Here is a 25778-nt window from a genome sequence, read left to right as displayed (position 1 = left end):
CTGCACAGGACCAAAAAAAGCTGCAGAAGGTTGTAAATCTAGTCAGCTCCATCTTGGGTACCTGCAAAGTACCCAGACATCTTCAGGGAACGATGTCTCAGAAAGGCAGCATCCATTATTAAGGACCTCCAGCACCCAGTGCATGCCCTGTTCTCACTGTTATCATCAGGTAGGAGGTACAGAAGCCTGAAGGCACACACTCAGCAATTCAAGAACAACCTTTTCCCTTCTGCCATCCAATTCCTGAATGGACTTTGAAGCTTTGGACACTACCTCACTTTTTTAATATACAGTATTTTTGTTTTTTGCACATTTTTAAATGGTCTATTCAATACATGTAATTGATTTACTTGTTTACTATGTTTTATTTTATTTATTACTAGCTTTTTTTTCTCTCTCTCTCTGCTAGATTATGTATTGCATTGAACTGCTGCTGCTAGGTTAACAAATTTCATGTCACATGCCGGTGATAATAAACCTTTTTCTGATTCTGAACAAGGTCTGAAGAAAGGGCTCAGAGTGGTAATAGAGCAAAGAATTAAAGTGAAAGGTGAATTATAATGGTGGGGTAGAGTTCAGAAGCCTCAATTGATCAACAAATCAGATGACTGACTCACAGGACCAGAGGTTTAATGGGCTTAGTAGAACAACAATTCTGAGCTTGTACCAGCAGTCCAAAGCAATGTGACAAGGAGTGGGTGGGGGTGTAAAGCAGGAAGCTGTTTGCAGGAGAGAACAAGGAAAAGGAAAATGAGGAAATTATCTTGGATGTAATTGTGATGGGGGCAACAAAGGCCTGGAAAAATTTCCAAAGTGACATAAAATAACCCAAATAGTCACTAGTATGATATGGGCTATAATTAGATACCCAAAGTAATGTGATAGTGGTGGAGGCAAACACTTCTGACTGCATTGTTTACAAGAGGGAATAGCATAGAAAAGAAAACTACTGGGGAAATCATGGAGATGTTTTGAGTCAGACTATGGTTCATGAATACTTTTATACCTATACAAAGGAGTCATATGTTGGAAGGTACAAAGATGAATCAAGCTCATTGGATATATAAAAGTAATAATTATATTTTAGATGTTTGCTATGGATCCCCGAACAGTGAGGATGAAATTGTGCACATATCCCCAAACAATGAGAGTGAAAAGGGCAAGGACAAATAGAAAATATTTGCAAAGATTTTCAAGTAACAAAAGTTCAAAAATATCCTATCTTGTAAAGGATAAAAAATTAAGTGGTTGAAGGGACTGTGCATACATGCTGGGCCTTGATAAAGTATTCCACCCCACAATTATTTTCACATTTTACTGTTTCATTTTCTAATTTTAAAATATATTGAAGTAGGATTTTTTGGCTGATCTGTAAAACATTGTACATGACATAAAATCAAAAGAAACATTCCAAAACCTGTCAACAATTTACTAAAAATTAAAAACCAAAATTGCGAGGACAAAAAAATTCACTCATTTGTAATTACTACACCTGCTTTCCTCAGGTGCAATACTACTTTATCAACTCACCCAAGTTGTTGATGTAGAAAATTGGAGGAACACCTGTTTTCAAATGAATTCACAAGAATAAATATCCCATTTCTGTAATGTCCGAGAATATGGCAGATACTCAACAGACCAAACAAAATGAAAGCAAAAGAGCATTCAATACAATACTAGGAAATAATAATAGAGAAGCCCAAATCTGGGGAAGGGTACAACATCATCTCAAAGGCACTGAACATACCTCAGAGCTCAGTGCAGTCTATCATGAAAAAGTGGGGAAAATACAAAACCACAGCTACACAGCCTAGATCAGGACACACCTCTAAATCTGTCACTAGCGAAGAATTGTTCTTGTAAGAGAGGCTAGTGTGAGGCTAACAGTCACTCTGAGTGAGCTGCAGAAGTTAATAGCTGCAACTAAAAATGAAATTTATGGCTCCATAATCTAAGGCCTTGCACAAAAAGGGTAATTTATGGAATAGTAGCAAGAAATAAGCACTGACATTATAAAAAGCACATCCTTACCCATAAGGACTTCACAAATCATCACTTAGAAGATACCGTAAAGATGTGGAAGAAGGTCTTGTAGTCGGCTGAGACTAAAGTGCAACTTTTTGGACTCAACACTAAGCAGTACGAACGTGTGGCATAAATCTAAGACTGTGATTTAGCCGGTTAACACCATCCCTACTGCAAAGAATGGTGGAGGCAGCAGCATGTAATGGGGATGCTTTTCAGCAGCAGGAACTGGAAATCTGGACAGGACGGATGGGAAGATGAAAGCTGCTAAATACAAACAGATCCTGGATTAAAGAAAAACCTGCTAGCCTCTGCCAGGAAGTCTAAAATGGGGTGGAAGTTGTCTTTCAGCAGGGCGATAAACTAAAGCACACTGCCAGAGCAACCATGAAGTTGCTTCAAATGAAGAAAATGGATGTTCTTGAGGAACCTGATTTAACATCTCCAGCAAGATCTCAAGATTGCTGCCCACTGCTGCTCCCCAACTAACCTGGCACAGCTGGAGCAAGTTTTCAAGGAGGAATGGGCAAATCTTGTTCCATCACATTGTGTAAAGCTAATAGAGCTTATCCAAGGAGACAACTGGGTGTGATAGCTGCAAGAGGCAGTTCAATTGAGGACCGAGCATCCAAATGCTCCTGAGACAAGTGTAGGGCCAGGGAGATGGTATTTGCCGTGGGTTGAGGTTGTGTGGAAGTCTGGAGTTAATACAGCCATAAACACTTCACGATGGTTAAAAGTCAATGCCTCTAAGTGGTAGTACTTTAGACATATTTTCTTAGATACTAGAATAATAGTGGCTTTCTTAAAGCAGGTAGAACCACAGATTGAAGCAAGGAGAGGTTAAAAATGTCTGCAAATACTCCTGCAAGCTCTTCTGCACAGGATCTAAAAACACAGCCAAGGATACCATCCAGTCCAGAAGCTTTCCACAGGTTCACGGTCTGGAAGATTGATCTTGTGTTCGTACTGGAGGCAATCGGGGTGGGTGGTAACATACCCATTCCCTTCAGTTCAAAATATGCATAGAATGTGTTAAATTCATTGAGAAGGGATGTGCTGTCATCAGTGATGCTGCCTGACTTCATTCTGTAGCCCGTTATAGGATGTAAGCTCTGCCACAACTGACGGCTGGTCTAGGATTCTATATTGGACTGGTACTATCACTTAGCATCTCTGAAAGCTATACTCAGGTTGTATCTTGATTTCTGTTAAAGATCAGCATCATCTTAATTGAATGCTGCTGACCTCGACGTTAGTAGGAAGAGATCTCCCCATTCACCCATAGCTTCCAGTTTTAGAACACTCAGAATGTTCTCTTTGGTAGACAGCCCTCAACACACTTGTTGATAAAACTCTGTGAAGGTAGTGAACATAGTCATCTAGGTTGACAGTTGAGTCTTTAAACATAGGCCAGTCTACCATCTCAAAGCAGTCATATAGAAGCTCATCTGCTTCCTCAGACCAGCAATGTATAACTTTCTGTACTGAATCCTGCAATAGTCTAGTGGAGACCCAGGTCTTTGATAACTTCTGTACTGCAGTAGGCATACTGGTGGAGCCACTCAGTTTTGCAGCTAGTACAGCAACCTAGAATCAATCTTGATTTCCAGTGTCGACCAGCTTGCTCCCTCCGTAAATGCATGGGTTTTCTCCAGGTATTCCACATTCCTCCAAAGACATGAAAGTTGGTAAATTATTTGGCCACTGTAAATTGCCCCTAGTATGCAGGTGAGAACTGAATCTGGGAGGTAACTGATGGGAAGATAGGGAGAATAAAATGGGGTACTCTAGATTAATGTGGCCTTAGTAGGCTAAAGGACCCATTTCCACAGCTATACAAGAACTCGGAAGAACTGATCCACAAGGAGGATCCACACCTCAGCCTTTGCTGTTTAGACCTACTGGCAAAAGCACGACTTGGGCCAGCATTGTAGAAGAGCCAGGCAGAGGGGTTGCAGGGAGCTGAAGGACATTGTGGAAAAGAGAGGTGCTAGACTATTGATTTATAGTTAGAAAGCCACTAAATCATTTTACATCACTCAAATGCAGTAAGACAATAGATCCAGACCTCAAATGTTCCAGGTTGCTGAGGGAGGCGAGTGTGGAAACAAATACAACAAAGAAAGCTGGAAATAAGGCAATATCTCTGTCAACAGAAACAGGAGTGGGAGGACCTAGAAAGACTGAAAATGAAACTGTGTGCACACGCACCTGTCTGTCTGTGTCTGTCTGGACATGTCTGCATGAGCTTGTGGTCTGTGTGGGTGGGGGGGGGGGGGAGAAGAGAATTGGAAGACAATAGTGATTGAATGACAAGAGTAACAATAGTAAAGAGGACAATAACAGGACAACAAATACATAAAGGATTAGCTGGAAAGAGCTTTAAATGACAATAGCAGAATGAGAGAGAAGTATAGAGGGAGTACATCATGATGTAAAAGAGAAAACTGGGACCAGGTAATGGTTATAGATACTGTTTTAAAATTTGATAGAGTATTCCATAACAGGCCGACTAGGAAACTCTTCTCCTTATGCAGTTCCTCAGGATTGACGGCAACATGCCTCCACTCTGATTTTGTGGTTTGAAGTTGGTAGATGTCAGGTCTCATTAGGAAAAACAGACTCTTCAATAGATGGAGAAGGAGGAGGTCTCTGGCAGAGAAGGTGTTGGTAGTTTGTATGCTATTGCAGTGATGTGCTACACACAGAGCTAAAAATAATGACACGCAGTCTGTAAGTTGCACTCCAGACTCGTTTATTCAAACCTCACAGCACTGGCTTTTATGCAGCTCCGTTCCCGCCCTCTCCGGGCGGAATAACATCAGAGGTGCATTACAAAAGTCTTTTCCCGCGCGCAGGCTTCCCCCCTTGCAGGTGAAGAAGGCAGCCCAGCACCATTTTGGGGCTGGCCTCTCTGCTGACGTGCGTGCCATTTTGTGAGCCGGTTCACCTGCGTAGAAAGTGGATTGCCATATAACTCCCCCCACCAAGAACCGGCGATACACCCCCCAATGTCCACAGTCTGGATCAGTCTCTGTTTAGGCAGTCTGCCTCTGCGCGGCGGTGCCTGAACCTTGACCAGCTGTGCCAAGTTCACATGGGCCGGTTTGAGTCGGTCCACCATGAAAACCTCTTTTTTCCCCCCAATGTCCAGAACGTACGTGGACCTGTTGTTCCTGATCACCTTGAATGGTCCCTCGTACGGCCACTGTAGCGGTGCCCGGTGTACGCCCCTTCATACAAATACAAACTTACAGTTCTGCAGGTCTTTGGGCACACAGGTCGGGACCCGTCCGTGCTGTGAAGTCGGTACGGGGGCCAGGTTGCTGAGCCTTTCGCGTAGTCTGTCCAGGACTGCTGCGCGTTCTTCTTCTTGCCTCCTTGGGGCTGGTATGAACTCTACTGAGACGACCAGGGGTGCGCCGTACACCAGCTCAGCCGACGAGGTGTGCAGATCCTCTTTGGGTGCTGTGCAAAGTCCAAGCAAGACCCAGGGAAGCTCATCCACCCAGTTAGGCCCTTTCAGGCAGCCCATGAGAGTCGACTTCAAGTGACGGTGGAAGCATTCCACTAGTCCGTTTGACTGTGGGTGGTAGGCAGTAGTGTGGTGTAGCTGTGTTCCCCACAGGCTGGCCACATCCGACCACAGGCTGGATGTGAACTGGGCGCCTCTGTCGGAGGTATGTGGGCCGGTATCCCGAAGCGTGCTGCCCAGGTTGCAATCAGTGCTCGGGTGCAGGAATCAGCGGTGGTGTCGGTGAGTGGGACCACCTCTGGCCATCTCGTGAACCGGTCTACCATAGTTAGGAGGACCGCGCTCCTCGTGACACTGGCAGGGGCCCCACGATATCCACATGAATGTGGTCGAACCTCCAGCGGGTGGGTTCAAACTGCTGCGGCGGGGCTTTGGTGTGCTGCTGCACCTTGGCTGATTGGCACCGCGTGCATGTTTTGGCTCATTCGCTGACCTGTTCGTGAAGTCCGTGCCATATGAACTTGCTGGAGACCATCCAGACGGTTGTCCTGATAGATGGGTGCGCCAAGCCGTGTATGAAGTTGAAAACTTGCCGCCACCAGGCTGCCGGGACGATGGGGCGAGGTTGGTCAGTAGCCACGTCACACAGAAGGGTCCTCTCACCTGGGCATATGAGAAAGTCTTGCAGCTGCAAACCCGAGACTGCGGTCCTGTAGCTGGGCATCTCATCGTCTGCCTGCTGCGCCTCCGCCAGTGCTGCATAGTCCACCCCCTGGGACAGGGCCTGGATATCTGGTGTGGAGAGTGTGTCTGACACAACGTTGTCCTTTCCTGAGACATGCTGGATGTCCGTCGTGTACGTGGAGATGTGGGACAGATGTCGCTGCTGGCGGGCCGACCAGGGATCAGATACCTTCGTGAATGTGAAGGTCAACGGTTTGTGGTCCAGAACATGGTGAACAGCCTGCCTTCTAAGAAGTACCTGAAATGCCAGATTGCCAGATATAGTGCCAACAGCTCCCGGTCAAAGGCACTGTACTTGAGTTTGGGTGGCTGTAGGTGCCTGCTGAAGAACACCAGGGGTTGCCTGTGCCCCTCGAAGAGTTGCTCCAGCACCCCACCAACTGCTGTGTTGGATGCATCCACTGTGAGGGCGGTTGGAATGTCCGTTCTGGGGTATATCAGCATCGCAGCATCTGCCAAGGCTTCCTTGGCTTTAATGAAAGCAGCCGCGGCCTCCTCGTCCCAAGTAGTCCCTGCCTTTACCCGACATCAGGGTGAACAAAGGGTGCGTGATACAGGCTGCTGAGGGGAGGAAGTGGTGGTAGAAGTTCACCATACCAACGAACTCCTGCAGGCCTTTGACCATGTTGGACCGGGCAAAGTGACGGATCGCGTCTACCTTGGCGGGCAGAGGTGTTGCCCCATCTTTGGGAATCCTGTGGCCCAGGAAGTCGATGGTATCGAGACCAAACTGGTATTTGGCCGGGTTGATCGTGAGGCCAAAATCACTCAGGCGGGAGTAGAGCTGGCGGAGGTGGGACAGATGCTCCTGATGACTACTGCTGGCGGTGAGGATGTCGTCCAAATAGATGAACGAAAAGTCCAGGTCACATCCCACCGCATCCGTTAGACGCTGGAACATCTGTGCGGCATTCTTCAGGCCGAATGGCATTCGGAGGAATTCAAACAGGCTGAACGGGGAGACAAGTGCTATTTTGGGGATGTCTTCAGGGTGTACCGGGATTTGATGGTATCCCCAGATGAGGTCTACTTTGGAAAAGATGCTTGCCTCGTGCAGGTTTGCTACAAAGCCCTGTATGTGCGGCATGGGGTAGCAGTCTGGAGTTGTAGCCTCATTCAGTCTGTGGTAGTCGCCACATGGTTTCCAGCCCCCAGCTGCTTTGGGCACCATGTGCAGGGGGGAGGCCCATGGCTGTCGGGCCGCTATACAATCCCCAATTCCTCCATCCTCTTGAACTCCTCCTTCGCCAGGTGGAGCTTGTCCGGGGGGGGGGAATCCTTCGTGCTCGGGCTTGGAGGGGTGGTCCCTGGGTCGGAATGTGGTGCTGTACTCCGTGTCTGGGCATGGCTGCCGTGAACTGTGATGCTAGAACCGATGGAAAGTGCCAGGATTCCATTGAATTCGTTGTCAGACAGCGTGATGGAGTCCAGGAGTGGGGCCGGCAACTTGGCTTCACCCAGGGAGAATGTCTGGAAAGTCTTGGCATGGATCAGTCTTTTCCCTTACAAGTCGACCAGCAAGAAGTCCACTCCCAGGAATGGTTGGGCCACAGCGGCTAGTGTGAAGTCCCATGTAAACCGGCTGGCGCTGAACTGCAGCTGCACTGTTCGGGTGCCGTAGGTCCGTATCGTGCTGCCGTTTGCAGCCCTCAGTGTGGGTCATGGGCCGTGGGTCCTGGGTCCTGGCTCCCTGTTGCGGGTGTCGTACCCCGTCGGAGGCAAGACGCTGATCTCCGCTCTGGTGTCGACCAAGAAACGGCGTCCCGACTGTTAGTCCCAGATGTACAAGAGGCTGTCCTGTTGGCCAGTCACCGTAGCCATTAGTGACGGCTAGCCTTGGCGTTTCCCGGGAACTTGCAGGGCGGGCAACAATGGCAGGCTTCTCTGCCCCACCGCTGATGGTAGAAACACCACTGTTCATTGGCATCCTCACTCCTGCCTCTGGGTTGCGTTGCTGGGCCTGGTCTGGCCTGCTATTGGGCGTGTGGCTTGGTAATCTGTCCAATGGACACCCTGCCCTCCCTCTTGGTTTTCCACAGCACGTCTGCCCGGGCCGGCACCTTCCGGGGGTCACTGAAATCTGCGTCGGCCAGTAGCAGATGTATGTCCTCGGGCAGTTGTCCTCATCCTCAGACAGTTGTCCTCAACCTGGGTGGCTGACTCCTGGTCATGGGAGCTCACCACATAATAGTAATGCATGGAATCAGAGGATATCTGCCAAATCTGGAACTGGGCTTCTGCTTGATTAAACCACACACGTTTGCAGCTTCCAGAAAGTTGGCAGTGTTAGCAAAACTGCGTGAACAGATGAAGAGTCGTTTATCTTTGGTCCAAATCCCATTCGGACTGTCCGGGTCACCAATGTAGCGATGTGCTACACACAGAGCTATAAATAATGACACGCAGTCTGTAAGTTACACTCCAGACTAGTTTATTCAAACTTTGTGGCACTGGCTTTTACGTAGTTCCATTCCTGCCCTCTCCGGGCGGAAATGACGTCAGAAGTGCATTACAGAAGTCTCTTCCCCCGCGTGGGCTTTCTCCCCTTGCTGGTGAAGGCGGCGGCCCCGCGCCATTTTGGGGCTGGCTTCTCTGCCGACGCGCACATCATTTTGCGAGCCAGTTCACCTGTGTAGAAAGTGGGTCACCACACTATATGTTTATTCTGATGCTTACATGAGACTTCTGCGTTCTCCAAGGCTTCAAGGTTCTCAATATCATCTCAAGTAGCCCTTCTCCATTTTGAGCATCCCAAGTACTGGAAATCCCAAGCTTTAGTAGGAACATAATATTTTTCTAAGGTTTCAAGCACATGCTTGAATCTTCTCTAGTCCACCTGGTAATTGTTACCTGTGACAGAACTCTGATAGGATAGCTATTGGGAGAATCCATTGTGATACAGATGACTAACATGGCCTGCCGAATGAGGACAACTGAATGTAACCCTGGAAAGAACACAAACATTCATTTGTGTAACAGAAACATGTTGTCAAAGGGATGATAATAACTTAGGTATAAAATGGTCTAAGGGACAGGGGACAGCCAATACTGATGTAAGTAGATGTTTTAAAACTGAGGACAATGTTCAGTGAGGCCCCGAAGAGTTCAGTACAGGTTTGATCACTTTATTAGGTCTATGTGCAAAAGGTCTGGACATTGGAAAAAGGAACACATCTTCAAAGGTTATGGATATTACAAAACTTGCCACTGCACTACTGAATGGGGAAGAGTAGACTTCAGGGAGTATGGACTACATCTACACCTAATTTAGCTATACTATTTTCAAATTGGTGCAAGGCTAGTGACTACGTCAATAATTAAACTATGTGATGATTAGTAACAAAACAAGCAATTTGTGATAAACTTTTACAAGTAACTAGTTAGGCCTCATTTCTGATCAGCACACATTAAAGAATGTCAATACCAGACAGAAGTTTACCATGATTACAGAAGAATATGAGCAAGTTTACTTACACAAATTTTTTTTTGTTAGTGCAGACAAGGTTAAATTGAGACTCAAAAGAAAACAGAAAGAAATTATCTTCATTGATGGAACTGTAACTGTAAAGACCCAGAATACACTATTAAAGGTATTGTGGAATCAACTTCACAACAACCTTCAAAAGAAAATTAGACAAGGATATGCAAGGACCTTTGAAAAGGACTAATTTGCTAAACTATGCAAATTATCCATAACTAATCTAAATAGCTCTTTCAACAGACTTCTGCACTCAAAGACTCTGCAATTCTATGATCAGTACAATCTCCCTTTTCATTTGTTCCTTTTTCAGTCTACAATGTCCTGCTTTCAGAAATACTGCAAATGAAGATTTTGGATATGGTTGGTACACATATTTCTTTCAATAGTACAATTTTTGATGAATTCTTGAAATGCTTTGCAAGATGCAGACTAGCAAGCAAAGAGGAAAAACAAATCTTGTGCTGAATTTTAATCCAGTGCAATACCAAATAGCCTTAGACTAAGATAGATGGGACTCTGGTGAAAAATGTGTTAGTAAATTTCCATTTAATAGAATATAGGCCTAGAAATATGGACTTGATGAATTGCTTTTCACAAAAGTGAATGCATGAAAATCAATTTCTACACCCCCTCACCAAGAGTAAATTGCAACTACAATCATTCCCAGTCAATCCACACCATTGCAAATTAAAAGAAAGAAATCATAATTAATTGGTAAATAATAATCAACTAATATGCACAGTACCCCTTGAACTAACCTGGGCACGTCTTATGTACGTCAATGCTTCCTTTGTGTGCTCAGGTGGAGCAGATGGATGGCCAAGTTCAGGAAGCCTGTGAATTAGAAAAATAGTCAATTTCTCATTGACTTTGAAGGAATACAACAAAAAAAAAATTCTGGTAATTATAAGTAGAATTTAAATCCAAAAGTGCTAAATGAAAGTGTCTGAGGAATGCAAAATCAATTATTATGTCAGTCTATGGCATACTATTAGAGTATCTGTAATGCAGAAAGAATAATTTTAAAACCTATTAAATGAAGGTAATCAGACAGATTTGGGTATCCTTGTACACAAAACAGAAAGATATTATGAAAATGCAATAAACAATTAGTAAGGCAAATGGTTAAAGAAAAAGATGCCTTGCTGCAATTGAACAGATCTTTGACAAATGTGGAACATCATGGGCAATTTCGGTGACCATAATCAAGCAGGGATACACTTGCTTCGTTAGAGTGATTTATAAGATGAAACAGGGGTCTTATGAGGACAGCCAAGTTGGATAGGCCTACGTTCACTGGAAAAGAAGGGAGAAATATACTCGTTGGAATAATCAAAATTATGCAACGACAGAACAGCTGAGAAGTTCTTTCTCCAGACTTGTGAATCGAGAACTAGAGCAAATTTTCAACATAGAGGCAAGCTATTTAAATTGGAGATTAAAACAAAGTTCTTTACTTAGAATCTAAGTCTTAGATGGTTTTTAAATCATATTAATTCTCTACTGTGAATAAATCAGTTGATGAATACATTCCAAGTCAAAATAAATTATTTTTGAGTTTCAAATGGAATAAAGAGAAACACTAAATCTCATGGAGTAAGTGGTTAGGTCAGTGAAGAACTATGAAATTATTCAATATAAAACAGTCTTGAGGAGCTATGTGATCTACTCCTGATTTTACGTTATGGTATTTAGCATGCCAGGTGAACTCCTTTCTCAGACAGACAACTAAATGAAAGATGACTCCACAGAGCTGCTGGAGGAGGGAACACTGAAAAAAAACAGATATAATGTCTACTCATGATTCTTATTAAAAGTTATTCAGTCAGCTGCATGACAAGAACACTACATATCCAAGCTCAAGAGATTTCACTTACAACGCATAAAGTTGTCAAAGAACTTCATACAGAAATTTAGTAAGGTTTCACTAAAAGGCCAAAAAATTTCTCAGCTAAATTGATCAAAATCCCCGGTTGCAATACTCTGTTTCTCTAAGCTGGAGAGGGTTCAAAGAAAGTTCATGAAAATTATTCCAGGATTGAATGGCTTGTCATATGAAGAGCATTTGATGGCTCTGGGCCAGTATTCACTAGAGTTCAGAAGAAAAGGGGTGACCACATTGAAACCTATTGAATAGTGAAAGGCCTTGATAAAGTGGATGTGGAGAGGACATTTTGTATGATGGGAGAGTCAAAGACCGGAAGGGACAGCCTCAGAATAGAGGAGCATCCTTATAGAATGGAGATGAGGAGGAATTTCTTTAGCCAGAGAGTGGTGAATCTGTGGAATTCGTTGCCACAGGCAACTGTGGAGGACAAGTCTTTATGTATACTTAAGGCAGAGGTTGATAGATTCTTGATTGGTCAAGGCATGAAGGCATACGGGGAGAAGGCAAGAGACTGGCGCCAAAAGGAAAATTGGATCAGCCATGATGAAATGGCGGAGCAAACTCATTGGGCCAAATGGCATAATTCTGCACCTATATCTTATGGTCTTCTACTTATAATTCCCTTACAAAGATCAACTGTGTTTATTAAGCCTTCACCATCATCTTCAAGCTGGCATCACCACTGTTTGTGCCAGTGTCTTTACGCCATCTTACATTTCTTTTTATCTTTTGGCTCCTTGCACCTTAAAATATCTTTGATTGCAACTTTTCCCAGTTCCAATGAAAGATCATTGACCCAAAACATTTACTCATGTTTCTCATTCCCAGTGATAGTGGGTGATTTTTCCAACATATTCTATTTTTAATCAAATACTACAAACTACTGGGAAACATATGGGAAACATTTGCATAGCAGCATTGGTGCAGCTTTTTGATCATATAGACGTTAAGGTTTATGTTGCATCTTCTAAATTGCCCTGTTGGAAAAATGGCCATGCTGTAGCGGTGTGCTACACACAGCGCTGAAATAACGACACGCAGTTGGCAAGTCGTTTCGAGACTAGATTATTCAAACTTCGGGGCGCTGGCATTTAATCCCTAGCGCCCGCCCTCTCCGGGCGGAAATGACATCAGAGGTGCATTACCAAAGTCTCCCTCCGCGCGCTGGCTATTTGTGAGCTGGTTCGCCTTGTGCAGAAAGTGGGTCGCCACATAACCCCCCCCCCCAGAACCGGAGATACACCCCCCAATGTCCACAGTCTCTATCAGCCTCTGTTTGGGAGGTCTGCCTCTGCGCCGTGGTGCCTGAACCTCGACCGGCTGCGCCAAGTCCACATGGGCTGGTTTGAGTCGGTCCACCATGAAAACCTCCTCTCTCCCCCCAATGTCCAGAACTTATGTGGACCCGTTGTTGTTGATCACCTTGAACGGCCCCTTGTACAGCCGCTGTAGCGGTGCCCAGTGTCCGCCCCTTCGTACAAACACAAACTTACAGTCCTGCAGGTCTTTGGGTACATGGGTAGGGGTCCGACTGTGCTGTGAAGTCGTTACAGGAGCCAGGTTGCCGAAAGTCCAGGACTGCTGCGGGTTCTTCCTCTTGCCCCCGTGGGGCTGGTATGAACTCTCCCGGGACGGCCAGGGGTGCACCATACACCAACTCAGCCGACGAGGCATGCAGATCCTCTTTGGGTGCTGTGCAAATTCCAAACAGGACCCAGGGAAGCTCGTCCACCCAGTTAGGTCCTCTCAGGCGGGACATGAGAGCTGACTTCAAGTGACGGTGGGAGCGTTCCACTAGTCCGTTCGACTGTGGGTGGTAGGCAGTAGTGTGGTGTAGCTGCGTTCCCAACAGGCTGGCCACAGCTGACCACAGGCTGAAGGTGAACTGGGCACCTCCGTCTGAGGTAATGTGGGCCGGTACCCCGAAGCATGCTACCCAGGTTGCAATCAGTGCTCGGGTGCAGGAATCGGCAGATGTGTCGGTGAGTGGGACTGCCTCTGGCCACCTCGTGAACCGGTCTACCATAGTTAGGAGGTACCGCACTCCTCGGGACACTGGTAGGGGACCCACAATATCCACATGAATGTGGTCGAACCTCCATTGGGTGGGTTCGAACTGCTGTGGCAGGGCTTTAGTGTGCCGCTGCACCTTGGCTGTCTGGCACTGCACGCACGTTCTGGCCCAATCACTGAGCTGCTTGCAAAGTCCGTGCCACGTGAACTTGCTGGAGACCAGCCGGACGGTTGGCCTGATAGATGGATGCGCCAAACCGTGAATGGAGTTGAAAACTCGCCGCCTCCAGACTGCCGGATTGGTCAGTAGCCACATCGCTCGGAGGGTCTTCTCACCTGGGCCTAAGAGAAAGTCCTGTAGCTGCAAACCCGAGACTGTGGTCCTGTAGCTGGGCATCTCGTCATCTGCCTGCTGCGCCTCCACCAGTGCTGCATAGTCCACCCCCTGGGACAGGGCCTGGACAGCTGGTCTGGAGAGTGCGTCCGCCACAACGTTGTCCTTTCCCGAGACATGCTGGATGTCCGTCGTGTACTCGGAGATGTAGGACAGATGTCACTGCTGGCGAGCTGACCAGGGATCGGACACCTTTGTGAACGCAAAGGTCAACAGTCTGTGGTCCGTGAACGTGGTGAACCTGAAATGCCGGATTGCCAACAGTGCCAACAGCTCCCGGTTGAAAGCACTGTACTTGAGTTCAGGTGGTCATAGGTGCTTGCTGAAGAATGCCAGGGGTTGCCAGCGCCCCTCGATGAACTGCTCCAGCACCCCACCGACTGCTGTGTCGGATGCGTCCACCATGAGTGCGGTCGGAACGTCCGTTCTGGGGTGCACCAGCATTGCAGCATCTACCAAGGCTTCCTTGGCTTTAACGAGTGGTCACGGCCTCCTCATCCCAAGTAATGTCCTTGCCTTTACCCGACATCAGGGTGTACAAAGGGCGCATGATACGGACTGCTGAGGGGAGGAAACGGTGGTAGAAGTTCACCATACCAATGAACTCCTGTAGGCCTTTGACCGTGTTGGGCTGGGCAAAGTGGCGGATCGCGTCTACCTTGGCGGGCAGAGGTGTTGCCCCATCTTTGGTAATCCTGTGGCCCAGGAAGTCGATGGTACTGAGACCAAACTGGCATTTGACCAGGTTGATCGTGAGGCCGAAATCACTCAGCGGGAGTAGAGCTGGCGGAGGTGGGACAGATGCTCCTGGCGACTACTGCTGGCTATAAGGGTGTCGTCCAAATAGATGAACACAAAGTCCAGGTCACGTCCCACCGCATCCATTAGCCGCCGGAACGTCTGTGGGGCATTCTTCAGGCCGAACGGCATTCGGAGGAACTCAAACAGGCCGAACGGAGTGATATGTTTTGGGAATGTCTTCAGGGTGCACCAGGATTTGATTTGATGAGGTCTACTTTGGAAAATATTCTTCCCCCATGCAGGTTTGCTGCAAAGTCCAGTATGTGCGGCATGTTGTAGCGGTCTGGAGTTGTTTGCCTCGTTCAGTCTGCGGTAGTCGCCGCATGGTCTCCAACCCCCAGCTGCTTTGGGCACCATGTGCAGGGGGGAGGCCCATGGGCTGTTGGACCTCCATACGATCCCCAATTCCTCCATCCTCTTGAACTCCTCCTTCGCCAGGCGGAGCTTTTCCGTGGGGAGCCTTCATGTGCGGGCATGGAGGGGTGGTCCCTTGGTCAGGATGTGGTGCTGAACCCCGTGTCTGGACATGGCTGCCGTGAACTGCGGTGCCAGAATTGATAGAAAGTCCGCCAGGATTCTGGTGAATTCGTTGTCTGACAGCGTGTTGGAATCCAGGTGTGGGGCCGTCAACTTGTCTTCTCCCAGGGAGAACATCTGGAAAGTCTCGGCATGTACCAGTCTTTTTCCTTGCAAGTCAACCAGCAGGCTGTGAGCTCGCAAGAAGTCCGCCCCCAGGAGTGGTTGGGCCACGGCAGCCAGTATGAAGTCCCACGTGAACCGGCTGGCGCCGAACTGCAGCTGCACTGTGCAGGTGCCATAGGTCCATATCGTGCTGCTGTTTGCGGCCCTCAGGGTGGGTCCTGGCTTCCTGTTGCGGGTGTCGTACCCCATCGGGGGCAAGACGCTGATTTCTGTTCTGGTGTCGACCAAGAAGCGGCGTCCCGACTGTTTGTCCTAAAAGTACAAGAGGCTGTCCTGGTGGCCAGCCACCATAGTCATTAGTGGCAGCTGGCTCTGGCCCTGGCCCTTGCAGGGTGGGCGACAACGGCAGGCTTCTGTGCCCCACTGCTGGTGGTAGAAACTGTTCACTGTCTTCCTCACTCCTGCCTCTGTGTTGTGTGCGCCCCCCTGCTGGGCCTGGTCTGGTCCGCTGTTGGGCTCATGGCCTGGTAATCTGACCGACGGATGCCACGCTCTCCCTCTTGGCTTTCCACAGCACGTCTGCCCGGGCCGCCACCTTCCAGGGATCGCTGAAATCTGCGTCGGCCAGCAGCAGATGTACGTCCTCGGGCAGTTGCTCTAGGAACACTTGCTCAAACATGAGGCAGGGCTTGTGTCCATCAGCCAGGGCCAGCATCTCAGTCATCAATGCTGACTGCAGTCTGCCTCCCAAACTGTCCAGGTGAAGCAGGCGGGCACCCTGCTCACGCCGTGAGAGGCCAAAGATCCCAATGAGCAGTGCTTTGAATGCTTCGTATTTGCCTTCTTCCGGGGGCAACTGTATGAAATCCGCAACCTGGGCAGCTGTCTCCTGGTCAAGGGCGCTCACCACGTGATAGTAACATGTGGGATCAGAAGATATCTGCCGAATCTGGAACTGGGCTTCTGCTTGGCTAAACCACATGCGTGGTTGCAGCGTCCAGAAAGTCGGCAGTTTTAGCGAAACTGCGTGAACAAATGAAGAGTCGGTCATCTTTGGTCCAAATCCCGTTTGGACCGTCGGGGTCACCAATGTAGCGATGTGCTACACACAGCGCTGAAATAACGACATGTAAGTCATTTCGAGACTAGTTTATTCAAACTTCGCGGCGCTGGCATTTAATCCCTAGCGCCTGCCCTCTCCGGGCGGAAATGACATCAGAGGTGCATTACCAAAGTCTCTCCCAGCGCACTGGCTATTTGTGAGCCGGTTCACCTGCGCAGAAAGTGGATCGCCACAATGTGTATGTTAAGCACAAACATTAGTTCATCAAGTTTAGGCTGTATTCCTACAACATGCAGAGAATGCTCAATCCAGAACTGATCCAGAACACTGTACATACTTACATACACACTTACATACAAAACCAATACTCAATTTCGCACTCAATTGAATTCAAGATCCAAACAGTTGTTGAGAAGCAACATTAAGAAAGCAACGATAAAAAGTAAAAGATAAACTCAAATTAGTTTTATGTATTTCATATTCACCTCAAAGGCTTTTTTAAAATGGGGAAAATTCCAATCCACTTTGACCATTGGTGACAACTGACAATACTATAATGTAAAGTGAAATGTACACATAAGCCAAAGACTGAAAAAAATGTGTACATTTGTTTTAAAAAATAGCAACAATTTTAAGGCATACAAATAAGGGCAGAAACCAACAAGCACAAAGCCGCAGCACAGGTTATAGAAATGCACATTTTTAAAAACTTACACATTGAGCTCACGATAGACAGCATTCTGCAGCTTCTTTTCCCAGCCTGTAAAAATAAGCAAAACAAATTGATGTAACTGTACTTAGGAATACTGTAATTTCCTCCTTTTACCTCTACACACTTAAAGAAAACACACAGGATAAAATCTAGAACAATAAAGGAAGGTGATTCTAATATTTAAATTCATAAAATTAAACTCAAAGAACTAAAATTTGGAAACAGATATGTAGATTTAAAAGCTGAGTGTTACTCCCAAATTTAAATATTGTGCAGCAATGAGTTTAACACATGGAGAAAAGCAGTTAGAACACAGAAAGGTACAACACAGTACAGGCCCTTTGGCCCACAATGTTGTGTCGACCCTTAAACCCTGCCTCCTATATAACCTCCCACCTTAAATTCCTCCATATACTTATCTAGTACTCTCTTAATCTTCACTAGTGTATCTCCACCACTGACTCAGTCAGTGCATTCCACGCACCAACCACTCTCTAGAGTAAAAAACCTTCCTTTAATATCCCCCTTGAACTTCCCACCCCTTACCTTAAAGCCATGTCATCTTGTACTGAGCAGTCGTGCCCTGGGGAAGAGACGCTGGCTGTCCACTCTGTCTATTCCTCTTAATATCTTGTATACTTCTATCATGTCTCCTCTCATCCTTCTTCTCTCCAAAGAGTAAAGCCCTAGCTCCCTTAATCTCTGATCATAATCCATACTCTCTAAACCAGGCAGCATCCTGGTAAATCTCCTCTGTACCCTTTGCAATGCTTCCACATCCTTCGTATAGTGAGGTGACCAGAACTGGACACAGTACTCCAAGTGTGGCCTAACCTGAGTTTTATGGAGCTGCATCATCACCTCCTGACTCTTAAAATCTATCCCTCAACTTATGAAAGCTAACAACCCATAAGCTTTCTTAACTACCCTATCTACTTGTGAGGCAACTTTCAGGGATCTGTGGACATGTACCCCCAGATCCCTCTGCTCCTCCACACTACCAAGTATCCTGCCATCCCTTTGGTATCCATTTTCTCCCCCATTTTTAAAGGATGCAGCCATTACTCGCCTTTTATCTCCACATTGGTTTGAATGATAAATCTCCTTCTTAAACAACTGTAGTCATTCTGGTAAACATGTCTAACAGGGAGTTGCAGGATTTAGACCTAGCAATAGTGAAGAAATGGCAATGTCGCAGCAGGACACAGAATACATGCTTAAGCTACTGGCCACATCAATCATATGGGGTGCTTTGCCCAGAAAGCATTATGTTCAAATTGTCCCGTGGTTGGGATGATCTCCAACAACTACAACAATCTTCTTTGGTGCAGCAAATGTCTCCATCAATTGGGGCATTTTCCCCTTTGAGACCCACTGGTTTTAGTTTGACCATGGCTTACACTCCAACAGCAGTCACTCTCTCCTCACTTCTGACACTGGTGAGAAGATCATTGGTCTAACTGCAACTTCATAGCATTGTCAGTAAAGACTTCTGTTTGCAAGTAAACTGACTGAGCAGTAATTAGCCAACTGGATTTGTTCTGTTTTTTTTTTATGGGCAGAAAGATAATTGGAGTTGGTGGGGGGGGGGCAGTGGGAGTAGGGAAAGAACACTGATGAGTACATTATCAGTAATAGCATTTAAATTGCTGTTTCCCATGTTAGCACTACACCACTAAGTCCATATTCTACAGGAGTACCCCATTACAGTCCACCACAAGATAAAGTCAGCCAAATGCACAAGGACTGACACCACCTTGGCCATTTCTGGTTACGGCCACATAACAGTCTCATGATCAAAAGTGCTCAGCAGTGTTTTGTAACTGACATGATTGTATCTAGAAATGGTCACAAGTTCGCTTGTTTAAATACAATTTTAATTGAATTGCGCTGAAAATAAGTGCCATGCAATGGACCTTTTCTGTGTATGCGTTTCCACAATACAGCAAATACAGTGTATTCCAGTTAATTAGGCCATCAGTTAATTGGGGCAGCTGCTTACTTGGGACAACTCTTAAAAAACAAAAACTAATCGAGAAAATAGCCGGGATTTTTTTTTCATTTATTTGGGACACTATGCCACTTAAATGGGACAGGAGACTGTTGCCATGAGGAAATCTGTAGATGCTGGAAATTCAAGCAACACACACAAAATGCTGGTGGAATGCAGCAGGCTAGGCATCATCTATAGGAAGAAGTACAGTCGACATTCCGGGTCGAGACCCTTCATCAGGACTAATGGAAAAAAGAGATAGTAAGAGATTTGAAAGTGGGAGAAGGATGAGGGGGAGGGGGAATTTCTACCTAGCATCTGTTGAGTGCATTTGTGTGACAATTAGATGCTACACATTAGAGTGAACAGTTTTTAAAATAGCGCCAGCTGCGTGTGTTTGTTCTCAAAAAGCAATATTTTTTGTTATTGATAGTTGGTGAGAAATAAACACTAAGACAATTCAAAACTGCTTGGGTCATTGCAGTTTCAAACATTCAGGCTTAGAGATGCAAGATTCAGCCAGGAGCAAAAACGAAACGATTTCACTACTTCAGTAAATTAAGAACTATGAACAATTTGAAGGCATCAACAATCATCCTGAAAGTTACAATAAAAATATAGATTTGGAAGATGCAAGTTTCTAACTAGTTGCTTGCACTTGTTATCTTTAGACACCACAATGTGTTAGAGCAAACGGTTTTTAAATAGCATCAGTTGCATCTGTTTGTATTATGTTATTCATTCAGGCCGACCGATGCCAAATTAAAAAGCAGTGACTTTTGATACTACTTCATGCAGGAAGCTAGGTTTCTGTGTTGGTTTGTTCATTTATGGCCAATCATAAAAACACAGAAAACCTACAGCACAATACAGGCCCCTTGGCCCACAAAGTTGTGCCGAACATGTCCCTACCTTAGAAATTACTAGGCTTACCCACAGCCCTCTATTTTTCTAAGCTCCATGTACCCATCCAAAAGTCTCTTAAAAGACCCGATCGTATCTGCCTCCACCACCGTTGCCGGCAACCCATTCCATGCACTCTGAGTAAAAACCTTACCCCTGACATCTCCTCTGTACCTACTCCCCAGCCCCTTAAACCTGTGTCCCCTTGTGGCAACCATTTCAGCCCTGAGAAAAAGACTCTGACTATCCACATGATCAATGCATCTCATCATCTTATACACCTCTATCAGGTCACTTTTCATCCTCTGTCGCTCCAAGGAGTAAAGGTCGTGTTCACTTAACCTATTCTCATAAGGCATGCTCCCCAATCCAGGCAACATCCTTGTAAATCTCCTCTGCACCCTTTCTATGGTTTCCACATCCTTCCTGTAGTGTGGCGATCAGAACTGAGCACAGTACTCCAAGTGGAGTCTGACCAGGGTTCTATATAGCTGCAACATTACCTCTCGGCTCCTAAATTCAATTCCACGATTGATGAAGGCCAGTACACCGTACGCCTTCTTAACCAGAGTCAGCTGCTCTGAGTATCCTATGGACTCGGACCCCAAGATCCCTCTGATCCTCCACACTGCCAAGAACACAGAAGCATATATGGATGAATTCCTCTATCAAGATTTATTAGGAACTAAAACAGTTTTATTGTACTGCAGTAATATTGGTATACGTACAGTACTGTAGTATTTCATTTAAATACATAATTTATTACTCAGTTAAGTGGTAGTTTGTCTTTTTTTTAATATTTTAAAATATTTTCATGAAACTTCATTCAATTAGACAAAAATGTACTGGTCCCAAACTGTCCCAATTAATCAGAATCAACTGTATTTGCACAATAACGTCCTTGAAAAGTAGTTAATGGAATGCTGAAAAGATGAACTTTATTCTAAAAAAAATTGAAGAATTGATGAATTGAAAATTATGGAAGACAAAGGCACCTTCGTCAGTTAAAGTGGGTTGAAAGTGGACAAGGAAACTGATCCACTTTGACAGGTCATTTTCCCCAACCCTTGAAAACAAGGAGGATACAAATTTCTGAAACTTGCAAATGTCAACAAGTTCTTTAAATTACACTCTGACACCTTATCATAACAAAACAAGAAAAACATGTCATGCAAAATATTTTGGTTTCTCTTGCATACAGTTTGTCTTCCAATGAATTATGAACAGGACTCAGATTACAAAATGCCACCTTTCTTAATCATGGGAATTGGTTTAGTCATATAGAGATTGACGCAAGTTGGTGCATTCTAAAAATAAAGATGTAATTTGAACAAGACCAGCTAGATAACCATGCATATGAAACCAAGTTGAGATGGGCCTCAAAATAATTTCTCTTAAAAGAGGAGAATGGGAAAGCCATCGTAATGTTTGGTTAGTTTATTCAAATAGATTTTTGGCCAAGCTTTTGATCTGTAGTCATTCAGTACTGCAGAATGACTGTATTAAGAGTTAAGAATTAAGAATTAAGAGTTAAGAGTTCAGAGTGTGGCTCTTAATTCTAAACTTGAGAACAAGAGGTATCATCTTGTTTTCTCCTATAAATTATTTTCTACACTTAAGTACTTCCCCACTTTCATCTCAATCCATAACCACTTCTCTGCTTCTAACTTGAATTTTCACCCTTGAATGACTCCATAACTTTTTCTCCATAGGCATTTTCAAAGGGCAAGTGAAAATGCCCCAGTATCATCTTATGTAAGGTCATGAATACTGTAGCCAAACTTAAGCAACTTTTGTACATTCCTCAGGGTTTCTGCTAGGAAATCAACAATTTATCAGCATCTCTCTCCAGAACTTACAAATAATATCATTGGTAACCATGACATTATCGCAGACCACTACACTGTTGTTCAGATTTTCATAGGAACAATAGCCACGAGGCAATATTGTCTGTGGAATATTCATCACCCAGTGCTACTCCCCACCCTCTGCTTCAAACTCCACCTCACAGCAACTCAGCTGCTCTAAATAACTGTATCCTTGTCCTCCCTAAACACTGGTCCCTCACATGAACAAGCTCTGGTGGATTTACTCCTCTAGTTTTGAACAATGACTCCTGATGAAGGGTTTCGGCCTGAAACATCATCACTACCTCCTCCAATAGATGCTGTCTGGCCTGCTGAGTTCTGCCAGCATTTTGTGTTTTTACATTACCGTTCTTGATTTATGGAGTATTTTTTTTTAATCTTCTTTAACATTTCTGGAAGCTTTTTGATTGGTTATGATGTTGCTCTTACCTCAATATTTTGACCTGGGTTACTCAGGCACAATGCAGCCTTTGCATTCAGGTTTAAGTACAGGTTTACCATTGTACTATGCATTTCACAAGTTCTTGGAGCGGTTACAACAGAACAAAAGAAAACAGGAGCAAGAATAGGTTGTTATTCCTTAAGCCTCACCTCCATTCAAAATGATCATGGCTGATCTATCCCAGGCCTCATCTCTTCTGTGACAGTTCTCCATAGCCCTCAATCCCTGATCTTTCAAAACTGTATCTACTCCCTTTTTCAATATGCCAGTTTTTTTAGCCTACACAACATCTGGGGTACAGAATTCCAGAGATGCACCATCCTCATTTCTATCCATGTCAGTTTAAAACGATGTGCATCCCCATCACCACCAAATCTTGTAACCGAGTCCTTTCATTCAAGATTCTCACTTTGGTGGAAACTTCACAACCTCTGCATTATCAGGGCCCTGAAGGATGTAAATGTTTCAATAAAATCACACCTCATTCTTTGAAAATCCAAAGAATATAAATCTAATTTCTTTACCCACTTATGAAAGGGCAACTGTCTCATCCCAGGAAAATGGCTGGTAAAACTCTTTTGGACTACGTCCAATGACAGTATATCTTCTCTGAAACAAATGGGGCTAAAATTACGCAAAGTCCTCCTGGCATGGACACGCTAGTACAGTGAACAACTATAACAACCAAAAAAGGATAACAATGAGACACAAGAGATTCTGCAGATGCTGGAAATCTTGAGCAACACACATAAAAAATGATCGAAGAACTCAGCAACTCAGCAAGAATGACTACCTGCCTGAAAAGCTGAGTTTCTCTAGTAATTTGTGCATGTTGTTTAATAAAGGACAATGTAGATTTGTCTTCCTTACCACTTGCTAAATTTCTGGACAAGTTAGTGCCAAGCTACAATGTCCATCGAGATTGTGGCACAAACTTTGTTTGTTTTAGGCTTGTACAGATTGTTTTGGAGACAGAATGTGTTAGTTTAGTGTTTAGGGACAGGGATGTGGGGAGTTAAAATCAGACTGGGAGTCCAGGTCCAACAACCCCTGTGGATGAATGCCAAATTGACAAGTGCTGAGGATGAACACCAACAAGAATGAGGCCCGGAGAACCCCTGGGTCAGTAAGTGCCCCTGAGTCAGTGGGTCCTAGGGTTGGAGGTCCATGCAGGCAGGAGGCAAGAGGGCTGATGACCCCTAAGTTCAGCAAGACCAGAATTCAGGGTCCTGTCATCAGAAAGTCCTGGGATCCTACAAGATTGACGCCCAAATGGCAAAGTCCAAAGAATAAGGAAGTCGAGGCCCAATAGCTGAAGCCCTAGGTCTGGAAGTCCACTGCAAGTCAGAGACCCAATGACCATCAGTCATTGGAGGTTGGAGGCCTAGTCAGGCCTGTATGTATGTGTGTGTGAATGAAAGGGAGGAAAGAGGCTTGATTTTCTGTTGTGTTTTGTTGCTGTTGTTATTGTAGCTTGCGTCATTGTACTGAAAACTGTGGGGATGCTACATTGTTGCTGGAATGCATGATGACATTTGCTACAATCTTTTATTGTCTCTTTCACAATACTGCTGCTCTCCAAATTTTGAAATTGTAACAAATCCATATCATCAGCATAGATTAAAAAAATCACAATAGCTCTAACACCAATCCCTGGGCTCACCTTCCACAGTCTAAGAAACAATCATTCACCAAAACCTTGTGTAATCTGTTACTTTACCAACTTTATTTACTGCTATTAATATCCCTTTTATGTCATATGCCTCAACTTTGCTGTTACCTTACCAAAAGGCCTCTGGAAGTTAATGTACACATCAACTGCATTACCTTCATCGACTGTCTGTTACTTCATCAAAAAACTCAATGAAATTGGTTAAACACTACACAACTCCATGCTGGTTTTTTTCTCATAACTAAGCTTAAACTGACTGGCTTGTGGTTGCTGGGCTTCTTGTTATTCCTTTTTACCTTTTTCTGAACAAGACAGTAACAGATTATTTTGCACGTACTTCCATCCTATATTTTAAAAAAGCATTGGAAAATGGTGGTCAGTACCCCAACAACTTCCGTCCATACTTCTTTACAAATCTAGGATATATCTATCTGGTCCTAGCAATTTACTAACTTTAAGTTTAGCCAACTTTTCTAATACCTCCATGATACAAATTTTAATGTGTCTGGTGTCTCAAATAACTCTTCCTTCAATACTAGTGTGAAATCACAGTTTTCCCTGGTGAAGGCAAATGCAAAAGTCTTACTTAAGACCTTATCAGTCATGACCAAGATCTCATTCTGCCCCTAATAACCTCCACACAGTCTTGTGTCACCCTTTTGCTATTTATGCACCTGCATAACAATTCCACATTCCTTTTTACATTGCCACATCAATGCTTTGCATATATTTGTTTTGCTTCATATTTCAGAATTCACTTTCCCTCTGGTTCTTTAGTAATCAATCAGACTCTTCCTTGTACAGTGGATTCCAGTTAATTGGGCCATCGGTCAAAGAACAAAAACTAATCAAGAAAATAGCCAGGATTCCCCTTGTTTATTTGAGACACTGTGTAATTTAATTGAGGCAGGAGACTTGCAAAACAGTTTCTAATTAGAGTCAGTCGCATGCATTTGTGTGGCCCTTAAGAGTGCTTTAGAATGAACAGTTTTTAAATAACGGCAGTTGCATGCACTTCTGTTCAAAAACCAGTGATTTTTGTAACTGGTAGTTGGCGAAAAATAAGCAAAAAGACAATACACTACAGTTTCAAGCATTCAGACTTAGAGAAGCTAGAAATGGCCAAGAGTGAAAATGAAACAAGTTTCACTACTTCAGCAAGTTAGGACCTATGAAGGATTTGAAGGTATCGACAATTATCTTGAATGTTACATGAAAATGAAGATTTGGAGGATGCAATCATCAAAAGGATTGTATGAAGGCAGTCCATTATCCACACTAGGTGTCTGTGCTGATCTTATTCATTTACAGTCAATCAAGAGAACGCAACACCATACACTGAATGAGTTCCTCTGTTGATAACTATAAGGGACTAATACACAGCTTTATAGTATTGTGTAGTATTGTTAGTGATCCAATTTGTTCTGTATTTCAGATAAATACATAATTGTTACTCAGTTAAATGACAGATTGCCCTTTTTTAATATACCTTTTTAATTATTTCCATGAAACTTTAGCTAATTGGGGCAGCCACTTAATTGGGCCAAAATGTACTGGTCCTGATGTGTTCCAATTAACCAAAATCCACTGTATTTACAAAGCAAAATGTGGTCCTTTTCTTGAGAAAGACTGTTTTTCAAGGAACTCTTCACCGGTGAA

At 44.7% G+C, this 25778-nt stretch overlaps 1 protein-coding gene across 2 annotated transcripts in view; it reads right to left on the bottom strand.

Moving 5' to 3' along the window:
- The window catches only part of tbc1d19 (TBC1 domain family, member 19), a 129242-nt gene that overhangs the window by 88773 nt on the left and 14691 nt on the right, over positions 1-25778 (bottom strand). For both annotated transcript variants that reach the window (XM_059989003.1, XM_059989004.1), the window contains 2 exons: positions 17244-17289; positions 10487-10562 (listed from right to left, as the gene is read on the bottom strand). In XM_059989003.1, coding sequence (XP_059844986.1) covers positions 10487-10562; positions 17244-17289 — 122 coding nt within the window. The remainder of the gene's footprint in view (positions 1-10486; positions 10563-17243; positions 17290-25778) is intronic.

Source organism: Hypanus sabinus, chromosome 14, assembly GCF_030144855.1.
Source record: "Hypanus sabinus isolate sHypSab1 chromosome 14, sHypSab1.hap1, whole genome shotgun sequence".
Taxonomy (NCBI): domain Eukaryota; kingdom Metazoa; phylum Chordata; class Chondrichthyes; order Myliobatiformes; family Dasyatidae; genus Hypanus; species Hypanus sabinus.
Note: the sequence above shows the minus strand (reverse complement) of the source record. Positions and strands in the feature narration are given on the sequence as shown.